Here is a 21,360-nt window from a genome sequence, read left to right as displayed (position 1 = left end):
ATGATTTTGCCTTGCAGACACATTAATTTGGGGAAGTGATTTTGCAGGGTCATTGTATGAGCATTGGTCTCCTGTTCTTTAGAGACTGGTTCAAACCTCATGAAAAAGAAATTACCATTCTTGGGAGTTTCCTATCAACTAAACTGTGGATCAGAAGCCCAACTTCTGCTACTTATATGAACACAAGTTCTAAAAGACCCTTTGAGAGATGCTGGAGTTGGTAGCATGAAGATTATGTGTGGCTGTGTCTAAACAGAGCCTGCAGAGCTTCCCTTTGGCAGTGGAAGACTTCAAACTGATGTTCGTGTTCCTTCTAACCAAAGAAAGGTGTACCAGCATTTGAATTTTTTTTTTCTTTCTGTGCTATGTGCCTAGTTTATTGTCCAATGCCACAAGAATTCTGATCTAAAAAGCCTCATATTTCCCTAATTGCTAACAAAAAATAATTTCCCACCACCACCCAGTTTCAGTGTTATGGTTTGCCCTATTTCAGCCTGCTGAAGTTCAAGAATAAATATTAAAATCTGTTTTATAAAGACTGGCTAAATTGGAAGTGCTGTGAGGGGATATTTACCAATAGCTACTTTAGAAGTCCTTATGGTTTGTGATTTTTTTGGGTTTTTTTCTTTAGAAAATAATGAATAATAAATGAATGACATAAGTGACCAAAAAGATTAGTATATTGTTGCATGACATGAATAACAAATGCTTCCTGCTGTGACTTCAGATAGCTGAAGACAGGATACAGTTAATGTAGTTTATATAAACTATGTATGTTAGCTGAAGGATTACATTTTTTTAAATTAATTTTAAAGTGTTCATTACTGTTCCAAGTACAATGGCTTTTACTTTTTAATCTTTGGAACGTTTTTCCCTGGCATTTTTTTGTAGGTATGTATGACTGACTTTCATAAGTCTCCATCTAAGTATTTTTGCTTTTCAGGTGTGCATATGATTGCTGATATCTAGTTCATTTCCAAGTTACCATGTTTTAGTATGGACCAGGATGTTTCTGAATAGTCTGCTTCTGAGTCTGTAATCTATCGTGGATGATATTTCTCTCAAATTTTCAGAGAAATCCGGTATTTCAAAAGGCAATAGTTTTTTTTGTTTACTATCAATTATAGGTTTGTCTTTTAGTCATTTAATAATGGATATTTTTTAAATGGATTAACTGCATTAATAATAGAGAGGAGTTATATCCAGAAAAATTCAGGCTTTTTGCATGGTAGCACATGCATATGTGTAGATATGGACATCAGACATAATACATAAAAGTATTAATTCAGCTATTTATAGGGTCAACTCATGGGGAAAAAAATGTATTCTGCTTGCAATGACAAATAATAGACTGAAGACAGTACATATAATACATACATACATCCCAAAATAATTTGTTGCATCTGAGTTTCCTCAAAATTACTTAAACACAAAAATAATTTACATTGAACATTTTTCCTCCAAAAAGATGTAATTAACTCAAATATCACTTACTTGGAGGTTTTATCTACCATTCTGATTGAAAAAAAAAAAGGCTTAAAAGGGTGTAGGGGAAAATATGGTAAATAATTACAGTTAACTGTAATTTCTCTTATAGAGCAGATGGACTTCAGGATGATGGTATTCCTCATTATAGCACTTCCTGTTTTGCTATTGTGTTGCTTTAGAAGTCCTTTCATTTTTAGTCTTACCCTGACTTAGCTGTCTTGTTTCTTATGATCCTTTTGATTCAGGATGCAGAATAGAAAACTGCGACTCCTGCTTTAGCAGAGACTTTTGTACCAAATGCAAAACTGGCTTCTACTCGCACAGAGGCCGCTGCTTCCGAGGATGCCCCCCTGGATTTGCAGCCTTGGAGGAGCTTATGGAATGTGTGGGTGAGTCTTCTAGCACAACAGTGCTGCTGAAGCAGCTCTTTTGCCCGGTGGACAGGTTCAAATGCTTGTGACGCTATTTTTAAGCTGATGCTTAGTATTCTCTATCAAGAAATAAACACTAAGGAGTTGTGTCTGAGTCTCTTTACCCCTAATAATAATAATAAATAGTAATAATAATAACAGCTTTTTCCAAACTTTGCAATATTGCATTATTTGGAATATCACTTTGTTCTGCATCAGAAAGTTCTGTCCTCTTAACTGTAAGTCACCTTGTATGAGGATTTATAACTCAGAACTTGTAAGATTTCAGGAAGGCCAGTTTTTGCATTAGAACTTTAAGTCAATGATGTACTCGTTGGACTCTTGCCCTCGTAAAACTACCTGCTCATTTTGCCTTTTACCAAGGCCAGAATCCAGGGGCAGGGCAGATTGAATTCCTGTAGCGTCTGGCCTTCAAATTCACTTTTAGTTTCTCTGCAGCTTCCCCCCTTTTCCACTAGCAAGTAATAAATATAAACCACCAAATAATTGTTTTTAGTAGAAGTTTACTTTATAATTCTGAGGCAGCATTGGCAGTTTTCACAATGTTTCTCAAGTCTCACAATTTGGTGTTTTATCTTGAAGCCTGGGAACTGTGTCAGAACAGACTCTTTCTTTCAAGAGTATTCTTTCCATTTCATGATGGAGAGGACCTGGATTTGTGAACTCTTGAGATTTGCAAATCCAGGTGACAACCAGATAGGATTTATTCATTAAAAAGAGGAAAAATTTGAATCAATCTCATGATTTTAGGAGGGGTTTTGAATATTTGGGACTGAAATGATGTCTGTACATAACAGATTGATAGTCTGATGGTTTTATGCTCAAGTTGATGCTGGCTAAAAAGATTCTTTCAGGTTCTGTAACAGATTTTAATTTTGTTTCTAAGTTTTTTGTCTGTTAACAGTAAAACTTTCAAGTGGTGCTTTCTAATAGTGTATTCTAATTTAAAAATGAAAACAAAGCAAAAAAACGGAAGAAATGCTGACTTGTGTTTTCTTTTGCTTTATCAGAAGGCTGTGAAGTGGGTCAGTGGAGTGAGTGGGGAACTTGCAGTAGAAATAACAAAACATGTGGATTTAAGTGGGGCCTGGAAACGAGAACAAGACAAATTGTGAAGAAGCCAGCAAAAGACACGATACCGTGCCCAACCATTGCAGAATCCAGACGGTGTAAAATGGCCGTGAGGCATTGTCCAGGAGGTAAGCGTAGTCCATGCCACAAAAATCTTTATGAGCTTTCCTTAACTGAAATCCTATTTCTAACTTGAAAAAAGAGCTATTTCATCCCAGCTGGAGGGGAAATCCTGCCTCTGCTCTGCCAGCCAGGGCTGAAAGGCAGCAGTACTACGGCAGTCCTAATTTGTGCAGAAAGACTCCAGGGAAAGGCTCAGTGTGGGAGTGATCAGTCTCTCAGTAGACTCTGTTTTTCCTCGTGTGGTCCTGAGGTGCCCCGTGGAAGAACCATAACAGATTGCAGTTTGAGCTTCAGCATGAAAACAGTAGTGATGGTGGAATGACTAATTGCTCTGTGCATGACAGGGAAGACTGTGATTCTCAACCTCTCTGCAGATGGCACACTCAGTGCTGGTGTGATGGGTGTTTAAATTAAATGAAGTTAGTTACACATGGAATTGTTAGCTGCAACTATTAGCTGGAATGTGTTACTTGTTCTGAATGTTGTAGATCAGGGCCAGACTATGATAGATGTGACAAAAGCAGAATAGTGATAGATAACAAGCTTTTCAGCGTGAGACCCGCTTATGGCAATTACCACAAGTAGATAAAAAAAAAAAAATCATATTTCTTTATCATGGTGTTCTAAGACTTAAGTAGTGATGCTGATTTGAAAAAGGAAATGAAGTTTTAAATTTGTGTTCAGTTTTGTAGACTCCAAAGTTGAGACACGTCACTGGTAGAGAGGAGTTTTTGTTATCTTTTAAATTGAAATGATTAACCTTTTACTTGTGCACGCTGAACACTTAACACTGTTTTCAGAATTTGTAGGAGAGGCAGGTGATCAACAGGTGATAAAGATGCTACTCCTTTTGGAATCATAGGGTTAAAGAAAGATTCAGGCTTGAAGGGACTTCAAGAGTTCTCTAGTCCAACCTCCTGCTGCAAGCTGGGTCAACTGTGAGATCAGACAAATAAAAAGGAATAAAGGGTTGCAGAGTCCTCAGAAAAGCCATAACCTGATGAATAAGCTAAACCTGAAATAATCTTAGAATAGGTACATAAATGTTTGCTTTGTGTTCTGGGATTGTTGAATATGTCTCTCTTGGCTTGAATATGCTGCCCGCCAGTATGTGTGAAAATTATATATAAAGTTTTAGCTTACAGATTAAATCTGTGCAAGCTTCATTTTTGCCTGTAAGACCTTGCCGCAATCTGGAAGAGAATTTGAAGTTGATTCTCTGTTATCCAGGTTAAGTGAGTCTGTTATGCACTCTTCCTCCCTGTCCCACTGCCTACATGGATACACATCATGCACGCACACATAGTGCATAGTCATAGTGGTACTGGGGTGCATTGTACAGCGCAGTTAATCCGCAACCTAAATAAACTTCTCAAAGACATTGAAGAGCGGAACCTACAAAATGAACACTTCTGTAGGAAGGAAGAAGAAAAGGCAAAAATCAAGGGTGATTTGGGCTGCCATGGTACATGTCTCATGGTATCTTTGAATGCAAGTCAGCTGCATCTACATCAAGGTAGCTACACTTACTAGTGCTTGCAGCCTGCTGAGGTGGATGAGCTGTACCAGTTACTTCTAACAAACTCTGAAGTCCAAATGGGGTTAGCGATCAGATCAACTGGGGAAATGCATTACTGCTAAAATGGAAGGAATCAAAAAGAGCCAGTGTGACGTTCTACAAAATCTCCAATCAATATTGTCCTTTTTTGGCATTCAGATGCATGAAGTTTAGCCTGTAGTGGAAAATCTGAGAAAATTGCAGGGTATTTTCAATTCAACTCTATGTGGTAGAGATTTAGTCATTTTTGTACCCAATGTGTATAGAGGGAGGTATTTCATGGATGCAATGTCCAGCTTCTATGTAAACTCCTGGCAAGTAGAAATTTACAGGTGTGGGTTTAGTCTTGATAATTTAGTTAGGATACAAATTATTGAAATTGTTGTAAATAGTTTGAGAAATGTGCCTAAGTGGACCACAATATTTATGAATGCTGTAGCATGCTCATGTAACTGTGGTAATCTGGAGCTATTGAACATTCATACCTTTTTGTAGCAAATCCACTTAGGATGTTTCAGATTTTCTTGTCCAGCAATTCAGGTCACTGATTAAAGATTTCCCTCTCAAATTTTATCTTTTCAAAGGCACAGTGGTGGGATTTCCTAAGAGTTAGGAAATTTATTGCCTAGTCTATACCAAATCTTTGACCAAATCTCTGCATTTTTTTTCACTGCGTATCAGGAAAGTTGTGGCTGCAAATACAAATTCAGTGTGGAAGGCTTGTAGTATTCTCTTGTAACCATGGGCTCCAGTAAATCCTAAAGATTACCATCCTTTCCTGTCCTCCTATGGTGTGGAATTCCCTGCCTGTGTTTTCGAGATAAAAATAAATATGTACAAAACTGCAGGTTTGAGCTCTCAGCACTGAATGCTGATGCTTAATACTGCTTCTGTGCAATCATATAAACCACTGGCCAGAGTATAAACTCCTGTATGTCTCCTGAGAAACTCCTGGGAGGGAGTGTGTTAGCGGTGTTTTAAGTGCCTGGGATAAGTCTTCCCCAGGCCTGGTTATCTCTGCAGGAGAGGAAGCCTATGAGACTGTCCTGTTCAAAACTCCTGCTTCGTAGTATGTTTTAATTATGATTATATACATGACTGGTCTAAGATCCCATTCCTTTATCATATAGACCAGTCGGGTTAGCTCAGTTGGTCAGAGCATGGTGCTAATAACGCCAAGTTCAAAGGTTCAATCCCTGCTTACTGCAGGGGGGTTGGGCTCGATGACCTCTGTAAGGTCCCTTCCAACCCAAAGCATTCTATGATTCTATATTTAATTTAGTTAGTAGATTGCCCATTAGACACTTGAAATATTTCTTTGCTTACTTGTTGTGAAGTAGCAGGAGGCAGAGATGCTGTTACAGGGAAGCTAAAATCAAGCTGATCCTGGCTGTTAAGGAGGAGTTTCTGTGTTTTTAAAAATGCAATGTTTTCCTAATGTTAGAAATTTTGTAATTGAACTTTTAAACTGAGGAAATAAGAGAAAAATGTAAGGTTAGCGCTACTGGGGGACTGAAGAACCATAATCCCTGTAAATGTTGGTTGAGAGGCTGTTAATAAATCCTTTCTCCCTAATGTTCTCAGTACATAAACTCACACAAATGTGTAGGATAAGTATTGGATTATATAGCTAAGATGGTTGTAGATTGTGATGGATTAAACTGAGCACAGGAAGTACGGATATTTTTGGTAGAACAGGATCAAATAAAGTGCTTTTGACACATGCTTTCTACTTCTGTACATTTTACAGTTACTATTTATGGTCCACATCACAGAAAAACTTCGAAACAGATTTCTACAGGTTTGCAGAAGAAGAGTTAAATTCAGTTTTCCTACTAAGTATTTCAGTTTCATATTTATCAAGGATTGAGATGTTACCCATTTCGCCATATGGCTGTGGTACAAATCTAGCTGATGAAGAAGAATTCTTTGTCACTTTCCCAGTATTTGCAGAGTTGTAGAGGTACAAGCTGGAATGCAAGTGAAAGACGATTTCACTTCTTTCCTACCAAAGCCAGCAACATAAGCGGATACTGTACTTGATTTCAAATATGTTACTTGGTGGTGTTTTCTTATTGTCAGTACCAATTGATTTAAATGTTATTACCAGATGGGAATGTCACATTTGTGTATCTGTTCATGTTATGTATGTTACCCTGCAGCTTGGGTGTAACATGACTCATACTGTGAGAGGTTAGACTTAGAAGAAGATGACTGGCATCATTCAGGCCACCTCCTACCCATGCTGGTCTCTGCCTGATAAGGAATTTTCTCCTCTTTAGCTCAAAAAGAAAGAAAAAGAAAGAAAAAGAAAGAATTTTTAAAGAAGACTGATTACGTTACAAGCAATGGGGAAATTAGCAGGCAGAAATGTTCTATGGGCTGATACAAATTGCTGTCTACAAGTTTTCCCATATGTTTATTATAAATATTCTTTTTGCCTCTTATTTTTACATGTTCCCCATGTTCACCTCAGTAAATTACTCCTCTTCTGTTTGTACCCTGGAGGTACTTGCAGATTGCTCTCATGTTTAAGTATTACAAAGGCAAGCAAAGCAGCTTTCTACTACTTTTAGTCTTCCATGAGACTTCCATTCTTCAAGTTATCTGATCCACAAATATTACTTTATTATTTCTAGAATAAATTATGATGCCATTTCTGAATGGTTATTTCTGACATGAAGAGAGATGAAGATGGGATGTATGTCTGCATTACTTTCCCGAGCTCGAAAGAGGGAAGGTAGCAGGACAGGTCATGAGGCTACAGTGGGAAGGACTTCTTTCCTTGACACAGACATGTAACTGGATGGACTTTATGCTGCTTGATTGGACTTTGGAGGCTTTTTATGCAGTAATCTTTCTTCATTCCATTGTTGCAATAGTATTTAAGACTTGTGGAAGAGCAACAGTAAAAAGACCCAATCAAGCTTTCTGTCCTTATCCTGCAGTTACATTTCATTATTAATATTCAGAAATTATGACTGAAAAGATTAAAAGATTAAAGCATTTATACTTAAATATAGAAAACTAATAAATATGCAAAGCTGCAAAATGCATGTTAACTAAGTAGTGTGAGTTCTTTTAACCTGATAAGCTACTAGTGATATGGCAAACAGGGAGTTAATGATCCTAGTTTGCAAAAATATTTAAAGTAGGATAAATAATATTTAGACTAAAACTGTACATACACTTTGGTGAAGACACTAGCTATACACTTAAAGTATACTAAACTGACATAACTTCTAATACAAGCTGTGTTACAGGTATAGTTATTTCTAGTGGGTAAGTATTTTCTTTCTTTAAATTGATATATTTCCTCTGAGAGTGAATATTTTAAAACTTCTGGCTTTAACTTGACAACCTGCAGTATAAAGGGTCAAAAATGTTCTTGTGTTGTCCCTCCACTCTTCCTGAAAGTTTGGTGCTAACATTTCTTTTCTTTTGAAACCTGGCAAAGGAAATCAGGATTTCTCTCTTTTATTAGATTTATTTAGAAAAGGCTAACTGAAGAATTTTTTAGTTCTGCAACCAACAAAGTCATAGAATTATTGAATAATACAGGTTTGAAGGGACCTAGGGAGGTTACATAGTCCAACCTCCTGCTCAAAGTTGGGTCAGACAAGGTGGTCCAGGGCCATGAGTTTACACTTGTCTCTGCTGAATTTCATGAGGTTCCTTCTAGCTACAATAAATCTCTTCTTCATAAGTGAGAAATAATAATAAAAAAAAAGCTCAAAATAAATGTAGCACCAGAACTCAGTGAGTGATCTCTGTGATCAGACAGGTGATTACGATCTTTCGTGCTTTTTGACTGCATCTACACTGAAATGCCAAATGTGGAAAAGTTTGTAAGCCAGGATGCTTTTGAGATCTTAACTTATACCTTGCACTTGTAGTCACAAGCACGCACAATACCTACAAACACCATCTGCCTTTTGAGTGTCAATGCTAAGGCTCTCTCTAGGTGGGTCTCGGTAAACATAACCACTACATTTTATGTCTCCTGTTGGTCTTGTTATGTTGCCACAAGAACAGGTAGCCTAAGTGGCAGAGACTGGTCTAGGAACAGCAAGAACTATTGCCTTCTCCACAGGGACAGTTGAGCACTGGGTTAGATTTGTCCGTAGACTGTGCAGTCACCATCCTTTGAAGTTTCTAAGATCTGGCTGGACAAAGCCCTGAACACTCTGTTCTGAATGGTCCTGATGCTAGCGAGAGCAGGAAGTTGGATCAGGGACCAACCTGGATGATTCTGCTGCTGTGAAAGGCAGAACATGCTGTGGGTTTAGGCTGAAAGAACACTGTTCTTCCTGCTCAGGCTTTGCAAAATTTCTGATATCTTCTACTCCCAATTAGAGAGAAGCCGGTATGACTAGTCATAGGGAAAAGGAACAAAACAAGTCTTTACCGTGTTTGTTATAGTGCTGTGATCTCTTAATTTGGCCTGTTTTATTGATGTTGAAATAACATGCAGAGTATGTCTAATGTTTTGAATATAATGCTAACTGTTGTTTCATGCATTTCTGAGTTTAGCTTTAATCAGTATGGAAGCTTAGTTGGAAGTGCTGATTTCTTAATTTACTTTATTATTGTTTGACCTATTCACGTAATTGTCTTTGGCTGAATGCTGCACACATATTATTTCAAAATCTTGCATAGGATCTAAAAGATACATAGCACAATGTACCTTTACTTTAACTTAATACACTATGGCAGTCGAAGAAAACATTCAAAGACCTGTAGAGCTGTATTTTAGTTTTAGTTTTGCTTTGACTTTTCAAATCTTAAAGAAAAGCCCAGTCTAATTTGTTGACATTTTTAGTAACTGGAGGATTTCATTCCATTGTTAGTTAAGTCATGACATAAATGTAAGTGCAAGTTATAGATAAAAGAAAATGATCCTACTTAGAAAAGATTATCTTATAAGTTGAAGTATGATCTGAAGAAGGATGGTAGCAAACAGAAAGCATCGTTCTGGGAAAGATGACAGGATTTACAAACGGTAAGATCTTAGTGCTTTTGTTAGTATTGCATGAATCTTGAAGACATTGCAATATTATTTAGCACTGTAATACTAAAAATTACTGTTTACAAGTCTTATCATTTTAAATGAGACTGTAGTACATAGTATTTACAACAATATACTGTCATTGCCTATGGCAGCTCTCTCTTAATTTTGCTGTAGCATTGGACCAAATCTGCCCTTTTTTGCCCTCCACAGACAGGTAGAAACTGCATTAAGTGTAGCTCTGAGTACTGGCTCTGCTAGAATAGTGGTATCACCAAGCAGGCTTGCCTCCTTGATGGGTTTTGTGAGCACCAATTACACTCTGACCAAGAAGGCTTGGCCTTAGCTTGTCTGAAAATATAACCCATAATTTTCAGTTACAAAGCATGACTCAAAGCTTCTGAAGGAAAAAAGGAAAAAACATTTCAGCATCAACAGAGAGCTTACAAGCAGTAAACTCCACCAAAGACACTTATTTGCCCAGTGCAGGTTGGGAAAGCAATAGCAATGAGCAAATATTTTCGTGTTTTAGTCGATGGCCATTCTGCACATTTTGTAATGGAGCTAGCAAGTGGGAGCAAGAAGGGACAAGATGAACGTAGTTTGGAGACTTTCCAGAAAAAAAGAACTGTTTTATAGTGTGGCTTAACCCTCGGAGCCTGGCATGCTTGTTAGTAAGTTTGTTCAGGAAACAAGCTTTTGTCAGCTGCAGAATCTACTCGTCTGGATTGTCAACATCTGCTTCATATAGAGAATGTTGTGCTGAGAGTATTAAAATTTTTTTTTTCTACCATTTAACTGATTACATTCAGAAGGGACTGCTGCAGGTGAAAACTAATAGTAAAGGAAATCCAAACCCTAAGGAAAATGAAACCCATAATACTGCTTATTTCAGTGAGAGTGCCTGCAACTAGACTTTAATTATTTTGAATTAAGGCACATGGGCAAGAGGTATAGTTATATTATCAATAGTCAATAAGTTTGTGCCAGCTTCTAAAAAAGAGCACAAAGGTTGTCATTTCTATTTGGTAATAATAAAAAAAATCAAAGTCGAATTCGTAGTTCAGGTTGGAAAGGACCTCAGAAGGTCATCTACTCCAGCCTGCAGTTAAATCAGGTCAGCTGTGAGAAAACTAGCTTAGCTATTACCCAAACAATCCTCAGACATTAAATATTTTCCCCTTTTTTATCATAGCTCTGTTTCTCTTCATATGTTTATTTGTGAGATGCTGATTTATAAATTTTAGGAAAAATGGTTTTATTTTGTTTCTAAGTGAAAAATATAAAAATACACAGCAAATTTGAAATTACATTTTCATGATGTTTGCATTCATTTACATTTAGATGTGGAAACTTATGTAATACATGTGTGTACCTGTATTGGAGCACTTCTATACCTGATGCCTCTTAGATTTGTAGATAGAAGTTAGGCAGTGTACCTCTCAGCAGATAGGATACTATAAAGTAACTGAAATATAGCAAGAAACTCTGATTTTTCTTTTCTGTATTAAATTATAGTATTTTATATCATTTTTTCTTAGAAACAAAATAGCTATACTGATATTTCTTGTGTGTTTGTCTTCTTTTTCTGTCCTGCAGCAGGGATAGTAAAATTAGGAATCTGTTGATAGAGGAGTGTTCTTCTCCATACTTTCGTATCAAAGCAGTAAAGAAAATTAAGGTGTGCTAATGATGAAACATAAGCAGGTATGTTCTTTCCTTAAGGCTGATGAAAAACAAACCTGTTAAATCCTGACAACCCAGCATGACATGTTGAAGTTCACAGCTATAGTACAGATATACAGAAAGATTAATATAAATATTATTTTTCAAACAGTGTAATTCATGTGTTATTAGGTCATATGAATGAGGAAAAATGTGATTGAATGAATCTGTGAAATCGGATTCTGAAGCTTCCCTTGCACACAAAATGTTTCAGCTGAATTTGTGTTACAGCACTTGTTTTAGAAAAACAATCCCCCACCTGAGCAACAAAAACCCCTGAATACATGGAGAAAAGAAAATGCATACACGTGTGAGCTAAGAGATTAAATAACTGTATTACACATGCATTTGATTCATATTCATGAAAATGAGTTCAAGTATAAGCTTAGTGTGACTTTTTAAAAATTGCTGTTATTTTTCCATTATGTTGCTGGAAGCCATCCATTCCCTAGTTATTTTCTAAAGGGAAAATGTAATCCGATTAGACTTGTATCTGAAAAGTAGTTAGAAATAGTTTTTATAAGCTATATAAACTTGAACATCAGTTTGAGTAGCAGTTATGTTTAATTCTAAACCCACGAACTATCTGGCAAGGACCGACATCCAGGTTTCCTTTGCAGATTTTAGAGGAGTGACTCCTCTTTGCTGTTATTCAATTACATCGCATTGCTTGATGGTCTAGATGGCTCTCAGAGCTCTGTGAACAAGATGTGGCTGTTGACTCGTCCTCTGTTTTCTGTTTGTTTGAAATAGGGTCAGTTAAATTACGCAGCTAAGCAATTAAGTGCCCTGAAAAAAATCAACCCTTATTGAAATGTTTAGGTAATTAGGATGTCCTCTCTTTGCTTGTGCCCATTTGGTGTTCACAGAATTTCTCAAAGTTTGAGGTTATTTTTAACTGTTCAGTATTTGGGTTGGTATTTTCCTTGAAACTGGTACAGTAGATCTTGCATGGAAGTTGAGGCAGCTTGATATTAAGTCACAGTGCTCCTACAAACCTTTCTTGCTGTTTTAGTCCAGGTAAACATCACAATGAGTTACAACTGCAATTATTAAAATTCATGGGTTTGTGTGAGTATGCTGAAATAATACGTTACTTATATTGAAACCTGTAACTTAGCTTAGATATAGGTAGCCTAAATTTCCTTGGAGTGCTGTTGTAGTGAAGTGTGGTTTTGGTTTGTTTGCTTATTTAACTGATAGGTCAGGTTTTAAGAGGCTTAGTTCTCTTTGACTTAAGCAGAATTTAAAAATTCATGGTTCTTTTTAAGACTAGAAATAAAATCTGTCTAAGTGACCTTTAGAGGGTACCTTTCAAGACATTAGCAAAACACCTCTGTGGAAAAGGGTTGTTGTCATCTTATTTCTGTTTTTAGTTTTCCTTCTTTAGTACCACTGCCCAAAGCATATCTTGTAATGGACTATATATACCTGAGTGCAAAATTTTAGCTCTGTGTACCTTATCTGGACAATTCAGCCTGTAGAATTTGATGTATTGTTTTATCATTTGCAGCATGATACATTTTCAAGTTATTTTCAAAGGTTGTCAGGGAATTACTGGCAGTACAGAAGTGACAACTCAAGCACATTTTTCCATTCCTTCTGATATAAATTATCCTTCAATCCTTTTTAGTTAAAGTAATAGGAAATATTTTCTTGGGAAGACTTTCACATAGTTTTTCCAGTCATTAAAAGGTGGTGCGCACAATTTATTTATTGCCATTACTGTATCTTAGACCAGCTAAGTACTTTCAACATATGTGCTTCCTTCAGTATATTGTGTTTCAGAAATATCATGAGCATCATGTGATGCAGTATCTCCTATGGGAGTTATCTGTTTTTAATGAATAACTGAGTAAGTACCAGAGTGTAAATCCTTGTAAATGACCAGAGTGTGAGTTACAACTGTCCCATGGCAATTATACAGTTCAGCATTGTTTAAAAATGCTGAAAGAGAGCTAGCTGCTAATCCACATGGAAATACAAATACTGAAAAGAGCTGTATCTGATCAAAGTGCACAGATTGAATTTGTCCATAAAAGGTACCTGACAAATTTTATTGTCCATACCCTTATGAAATAACTCCTGTTGGTTTTGTCTTTTGCTCATTCTGAAACTACGGTCCACCTGTAGGAGAAAAAGCTGTATACTTAAAACATTTCTGAGTCTCAGCCAGACATCTTTTATTATACGTTACAGTATTAGCCATTTCAGTCACAGCAGAGGAACCAGCAAACACTCACCTACCTGAGGTTGTATTTTCCTTCCTGAGGATCAATCAGTAAGGCACAATTCTATGCATATGCTCTCCCAAACCACAGGTCTCGGTATGGCAGGTCTGGAGAATGATCTGCTTCAGGCGTGGCATGTCAGGAGAGCAGCCAGCTTCCCTCATTTTTAGGATTCACTAAGGATTTCCTTGCACAGAAGTCTCTTCTTAAGTAATAAACTTATTATGCTATACAGATATTATTTGTTTTCACAACATTGATACAAAGGCCACATCCTGACATACTCCTGGTGGAATTTTTAGTTGGGTGCTTCTGAAACTCCTCGTCTTTTGTACAGTTCATCTCTCCAGCAGAATGTGTACTAACAGTGGCAGGGTTTGGATATTGGAAGTTATTTCATAAATAATGGCAACTGTGACTGAAGTAGAAAGACTTCACTGTACTAAAATATTTAGAAAATATGCAATATTTGTGTGCAATATTTAGATTAGATTCTATCTGCCTCATCATCCTTAAGAAAATGTGTGTGTGACTGACAGTTGCGCCTTGCTCTGCAGGACTGGCTTGGTGATCGCTAGCCACCTGTGGCAGAAATGACATTCTTTGGATGCACGTGTGATTACCAACAGTTAAATTATCAGTTGATTTCGACAAAGCTTTTCAGCTAAGACGTAACTGGCTGCATACTCCTTGCACGGTACCAATGCAAAGTAGATTATCTAAGCATAAATCGCCCTCTGACTTGCAGTAAGCTAGCAGCATACGTGCAGCTAATTACAGCCGCTTGGCTGTTAAGCTAGGAACTCATTACACTGCTGTAACTTGATTCATTGTGATGGTCTGTCTGTACCCTTTATAATAGCTTTCTTCTTCTGGAGAATCATTTTGAATGCTCTGCGGCCTGCTTGCTTGACAGCTAGTGGCAACCTAAGGTAGCCTAATACAGGAGCCTCATGGATTCAGGCTGAATTCAGCCGAAATTGTTTGCTCCTATCCCAGAACCAGACAGGGCAAATCTGGAGTGTGAAGAATCCAGCAAAGAGGAGGAGAGAGGAAAGAATCTGAGAAATAGACAGTTATGACTTCTTCCTGTTCTTTGGCTCTTTAGACAGAAAAAAAATCACGTAGGGATGTTTGAGCCCTAATTAATGGCTTTGTTAGCCAAGTGCAAAAGGTAAAGCCTATCCACACATGCTGCTTCGCTGACTGGTTTCCAATGCCTTTTAAAAACTGACACGCAAGACACAGAATGGGCACGTCTGCAGTGGTGTGTAGTTCAGAGGCTCCTAAGCTGATGCTGCATAAGGTAGCTCAAGAAACAGTTTAAAACAGTTTAAAAGTGCCAGCACAATGCTGTGCAAGAGTTAATTACCCCTGCTGAGAGACAGGACTTACTAGATCTGGCACAGTGCCGTGCAGATACAATGTTTTCAGACCATGAGGTACTATGTCTGTGATAAAGATCTGTGATTTGCTGTATGGACGCATCGCTCGCGAGTGCTAGCTTGGGGGTCTCATTCTCTTGTGGGGTTTATTCCTGTCAAATAATTATCATAGAGGGGCTCGCAAAAATTCTGGAAAGGGACACTGCTCAATTCATAAATGCAGCACCTTCCAGTACTCTGCTGTAGGCCAGATTTTATTTAATTGACTTGCACCAGCTGGCTACAGGAGTCAAGGGGGAATGCTGACAGGGAATAGGTGGAGGAGCAACCTCCTCAGCTGCTCTCACTTGATCAAGTTGCTGCCAGCGTTAAACTAGGCTGGAGTCAACTGCACTGATTTTTAAGGATGTGCTGTGGAAATCCTTCACAGAGAGCTTCTAGATACGTCTCCATCCTTACCTCTCATGAGCAGCACAGAAAGAGGGGAATGGAGGAAAATATCTGCTGCTTTTTTTTATTGTTGCTTGGTTTTGCTTGTTTGTTGGTTTTTGTGGGTGTGGTGGGTTTTTTGTTGGGTGGGCAGTGTGGTGGGTTTTGGTTGGTGGTTTTTTTTTTTTTTTTAGAGCTTTCTGAGATAACTTGAGATAATTTTACCTCCGATTGAAAAGCTTGGGCACCACTGATTCCCATAGTACTTTTTGCTTTGCACCTCAGAGGTGAATTAAAAGAATTTCCTCTTGAACAGTTTGAATTCAAGGTTCATTCCGAAGAACAAGCATGACTGCAGGTAATGTTTGGAAAAGGAGTGGGAACGCTAGTGGAATAAAAAAAGCAACAGAAGGCAAGAACTGCTCATGATGAACAGGGCATCCCTACTCTGCATTGATTTTACATGGTATTATAGCCTCACATTAAAAACTGGTAGTTTTAAATAATTTTCTGGGCACAGTCTTAAGAATTAATTAGCTTAAAAGGAGTAGTAACATGCAAAATAGCAATGCAATACCACAGAGGTAACTGAGTACTGTACCTGTGTCTATATAACATTCTGCACCAGATCATAGAATCATAGAATCGTTTAGGTTGGAAAAGACCTTTAAGATCATCCAGGCCAGCCATTAACCTAACATTACCAAGTCCACCACTAAACCAATTAAGGGTAGAGATTGATCAAGCATAGAAGCAGTATTAATTTTGATGGACACAATAATGCACCAATATGTATGGTTCCCAAAGGGGATCCTTTAAGCAATAAGTCCTCTCTCTTAAACATACTTATTTTGTATGTCTAAACTGGCACAGCTTAGATTCAGAAGGGGCCCCAAAAATCTAATGTAAAGTGTCCTCCACTGAATTAGAATCTTACATCATCTTTGCCATTTAATGTGAAAGTTTATCAGTTTGTGTTTCTTTATACAGTGTGAATCAGGAAGAAGGCTATTGGAGTTCAAATGAAGGCTGAGTTTGTACAGCCTTACATATCACCTCCAAGTTTGACACTTTCATGCACATCTATTTACCGTGTATAAATATTTCAGACACAGTAGCAAACTGTTAGCTCATCTTTTAAAACTATTCATTTGACATCTTTCTTCTTGTAGAACCTGATTAGCTTGGCTATTCATATATTTGTCCATTTTAAGCCTTTTTACTCAAATTATAATTTATTGGTTTCCTATGAGCTTTCCTTGGCATTCTTAGCTGATCAGACATGTAAGTCTGATAACTTCTGGGAACCTGGTACCAAGTCAGACTCTGCTGGAGAGCAGAGAAGCATGCAGGTATCCAGTTGCAAAGAGCAGCAGCAGTAGGACACCAATAAGAGCAGGTGCTTTACAGCATGTCAGATTTAAGATCTTTAAGAAGTTCAAACAAGGGGCATGACTTTGAAGCACCTATGTTTGAGTTGCACTATCATGTAGCATAAAGATCACAGGTATTTCCAATGATATTAATATCCCATGATAACACCATGGCACACATTATAATGAACTCCTGATACAAATGACAGCCAGTTTTTAACTTATTCTGCTTCTCTGTCAGATACAAATGTGACCATCTTGAATGGGTTGCCAACTTATACAAAAAGTTCAGGACATTAGAAAGAGTACTGTAAAAACTGTCAAACTCTTTTGCTTAATTCATTGCTTTTAATGTTGCACAGTGAAACCTTAGCTGTTGACTAGATGCAAGGCGGGCAGGTGCCAGGCAGCTTTGATCACATCTAGCAGAACTGTCTTGAACTAGATTACATTTAGCTTTAACACTATAGTATCTTCAGTACTGACAAAGGTGCTACATTTAGCTGCTACTTGAAATGACAAATACCTAAAGAGTTTCTAAAACAAAGCTAGTTAAAACTTACCCCAAAGATGGTTAAATTCCAGCTTTGTATTTTTGCGCTGAATTTATGGACTGGATTATTTTGTTACCTCCTGATTTACCATCTGTTCCTTATAACATCTGCACTAGAAGAAACAACTTTTGTGAGGCATAGCAAAGAAAACCTACAATTTGGTCAAATACAGAGAATAAATTCTAAGCATTGCAAAAGATTGTGCAGGAGAGATGCACTAAAAATCAGTTGACAACTCTGCCATATAGCACTAGGAGGGATACACGAGTAGGACTATTGGAGTGTATTTACAACAGAAGAAGAGATTGTATTTGATAACTGATGGCTGAAGAAATTTCTGGCCCATAAAAACTCCACAGATAAAAAATATCTACTGAGCAAGTCCTGTGTCAGGCTTCAAATCATTGCTCTGGTTAGACAACTAGAACAGCTGGTGGAAGGTTTCTAGCTAAAAGAAAGTATTGTGGCAGAATATGGGGAGATAAGTCTTGAAGGAAAAGAAAGTTGGTTTCAAGATCATTACAGACTGTCTGTTTTGTAATACAAAACACTGACATTCTGATGTAATGGTCAGAATCAATTTTTCATAATCATTGAAGGTGATTAAATATATATTCTCTACAGGACTTATGAATAGATGCTCTCAGCTGTAATTTGCAGCACTCAGTACATGATTATTCTGCCACCAGACTTTCTTAATCGGATCTGCAATCCAATGCCAGCTTGAGCACAGGCTGCAGTAATACCCCTTTTGAGAGCAGGGGAAGCCAGTGGATCATGAGTCCCAGACATATAAATGGAAAAATCCTGGGAGATAAGGTTCATTTTCTCTTGCAGCTGTGGCAAGGAAAAGGAGAAGAGGGATTTATCATTTCTGCAGAACTGAGTAATAGAGATGGCACAAAACCTAGCAAAGTGTTTCGTAAGAAGTTTTATAACATGCTGAATATTTCTTTCAACTGGAGCTTTTTTATTAAATAAGTAATTGTCCTTAAAATTTCAAGCGCTAAAAGTTGATTCATACATCTTTTCCAGAATAATGTTTTTTGGGTGGAGTATGTTGTGAAAGAATAATATATTGATTTTATCTTACTTTTCTTCCAACCATCTGAATTATTTTTTCAGAGAGATAAAAGAAATTCCATTTCTTCGGAGGGGAACGTCCTCCCCCTTTTTATTACACTGTCATAGGTTTGCAGTATCTCAAACTGTGACTCAAGCTTATAAAGCATTCACATCCTAGTTCTTTGGGTGAGATACTTATCTGGAATAGGTCAGTGTTGTTCTATAGATGAGTTCCTATTGACCTCTTATAGCATTGGTGAGTGTGAACTTCTTGATGGTCATTGCCAGGAGTCATCAGTTCCATCAAAGCCAGGAAAGTTTCATTGCTTGATTGGTTAAAATTAGAAGAAAACCTGGCTGTTTTTTAATCATTACTTGTTCCACAAAGTAATGGGATCTCAGAACTTAAAATAGGAGCCAGAATATAACTACAATCCTTCTCACTTCATTAAGCAATTTTGGAATCTCTCTTTAATTCAGGGAAGGTTGTCCTAGAAGAAATCATTAAAAAAAGAAGAGAAAAGAAAAAAAAAAAAGATACACTTTCCCCAACCAGCTGAGTATAGAATAAGAATTTAAATAGCGTTGCTGGACTTGGAGTTATAACTGGCTGCATCAGTGTGTGCACTTCAAAGCTGGGAGCAACATGTTGCAAAAGAACCACTTAAATTTTTTTTTTTTTTTTTTGACAGTTGTCCTGGTCAGCATCTCCATATCATCCTTAAGGGCCATTAAAACAGGGTGTGGTTCTATTGATAGGCGTGTATTTTATTTTTCTATATGAACCAAAATTTTATCTAATTACACAATTAACTGTGTAAGCTCTCTAGAAGTGTTCAGTATGTTGTAAAGACATCATGTCAGCTCACTGGCAACTGAATTGTTTTGTTTACCTTTTATACCACTTATACTAATTTTTCTAATGGTTTTCTTCTAAGATGGTCATAAACAAGAGAATGGGGGAAGGTCTTTTCAGTGAGAATAGTGTGATGTGGAAACTTTGGGCTTCTCCCTCAATCAAAACCAACTGATTTTGGAAAGACACTTTTTCAGGAGGTGAAAATGTGATACTGTCAGATTGGCAATGCTTCAGCTGCCAAAGGAAATGCCCTGAAATCTGTGAGTATTTGTCTCCTGTGGACACTTGGAGAAAGCTCAGGTACTTCCTTCAGCAGAACTCTTTGAACTGTGGAAGTTACCATGCTTCACTTGCAGGAATTGTTATAAAAAAGCTTTACCTTATTATTTCCTAAGATGATTAAGTGAAGAGAATAAAGCAGTAATGAGGACACTAATGGGAGTTCTCTGTATCACTTTGTCGTGTGATTTTCATCACCAGTTTCCTGGTTTCTTAAAGCTCAGCTGCTGGAACCACTGCATAATAACAGTTTTCACATTTTAGCTATTTTTTCAGTCTTTATAGCTGCAGGCAAAAGTCTGAAAACACAGACACACTGAGTGTTTCAACACCAGAAATTAAATAAAAAGCACTGGAAATTAATTATTGCTTTAAAATTTAGTGGTTTTGAATTTTACTTGCAACTGGCTCATGATTTTTGACTCAATGTGTTTGTCAAACTTGTACCTGACATCCAACCCCCAAAGGAGCATATTTAAAGCTGCTGGTTTACAGTTTTCAATGTTTGCTAAAACACTGCGTCTCACTTAGGTATTCATGTGAAAACTCTGATGTACTTCCGTATGAAAACATTTGGCATATAATTTGTGAATGATTGTTGTAGTGTAGGACTATAGATTTGGCATATTTCCAAGAGTTTACTTTCATGGTATTTATGTAAAACCTAGTCGGCAGCAAAATTCATGTTATTAGTGAAGGACCACTTCAATGCAATGATCTAGTATGCTAATTTGAGGAGACTGGAAATTCATATTCTTGTTTAGGCTCTGAAAAACGAGCTCTGAAAAATCAGCATTATGACCGAGCAAAATAATAGTTGGTAATTTACTTCCTTGGTTCCTGTCAGCAGTTTCATTTGTGTTGAATAGGTATAATTGTGTGTCCTCAAAGAGATTGCACTAAACCCAGTTATGATATAGTCAGACTTTCCAAATCCTTTATTAAGCACAGCAATTTCCTGCTACAGATAAAAATACTTCAGTCTTCAGTTATATTGATATTCTGCTAGTAAAAAGTAGCTTTCTTTTAAAAATGTGTTACTTGTGGTCTTCAAAGTTGAGTTGATTGAAGTTATCCTATTACATTAGTGTTCATGTGAATATGGTGTTCAGCTGAGCCAAATTTAAAAGAAAAAAAGCACATTTTAAAAGGCCGTTGAATGGTAGTGATGTCACCATGCTACCACACATATTACATTTTTAAAAGCAAGAGCTTTCTGATTGTTTAACAGTCCAGAGTAGTCACAAGGGAGGTTTCAAGCCTAAGCCATTTTATAGAAGATTAAGTGATAATAGTTACTGCCGTTAGCCATATGACTCAGTAGTAACTTGGAGAAAAATTGTTTATGCTTGGCAGAAGTTAATACTAAACAAGCTTCATAATCTCATTTTTGTTAGCAAATATATTTTCCTGTTAAAAAGGAGCTAAAATGTACTTATGGTGATTTTACAATTCTGAAGATAAGTGCAAGAGGTACTTTGTCTAGTTTGGAAGTTTTGGAGTGTTTTTCTGCCAAATTTAAAAAAATAATGATAATCAGATCTAGATCTTTCTTGCTTGAAGCTTTATACAGTGATTATTACAGTCTAGCCTTATTTTGACAGAAAAATAGTAGGAAAATGAGTATTTAATTGTGTATATAATGTCAAAATTTGGAAACATTTTTGTTTGTGTTACTGTAGCTCAAGAGGCGACATTTATTATTCCACTTTGATTTTTATAACTCTCAACACATTTGGCTAAGATATGGAAACTTAGATTTTGTGTGTGCTTAATTTTTT

At 37.1% G+C, this 21,360-nt stretch overlaps 1 protein-coding gene across 1 annotated transcript in view; it reads left to right on the top strand.

Moving 5' to 3' along the window:
* RSPO2 (R-spondin 2) overlaps positions 1–21,360 on the top strand; it is a 109,151-nt gene that overhangs the window by 65,340 nt on the left and 22,451 nt on the right. Inside the window, exons 3-4 of the mRNA XM_075704747.1 lie at positions 1,734–1,877; positions 2,930–3,118. Of these exons, the coding sequence (XP_075560862.1) occupies positions 1,734–1,877; positions 2,930–3,118 (333 nt within the window). The remainder of the gene's footprint in view (positions 1–1,733; positions 1,878–2,929; positions 3,119–21,360) is intronic.

Source organism: Pelecanus crispus, chromosome 2 (assembly GCF_030463565.1).
Source record: "Pelecanus crispus isolate bPelCri1 chromosome 2, bPelCri1.pri, whole genome shotgun sequence".
Classification (NCBI taxonomy): domain Eukaryota; kingdom Metazoa; phylum Chordata; class Aves; order Pelecaniformes; family Pelecanidae; genus Pelecanus; species Pelecanus crispus.
The sequence above is the reverse complement of the archived record's forward strand: the minus strand, read 5'-3'. Positions and strand labels throughout refer to the sequence as shown.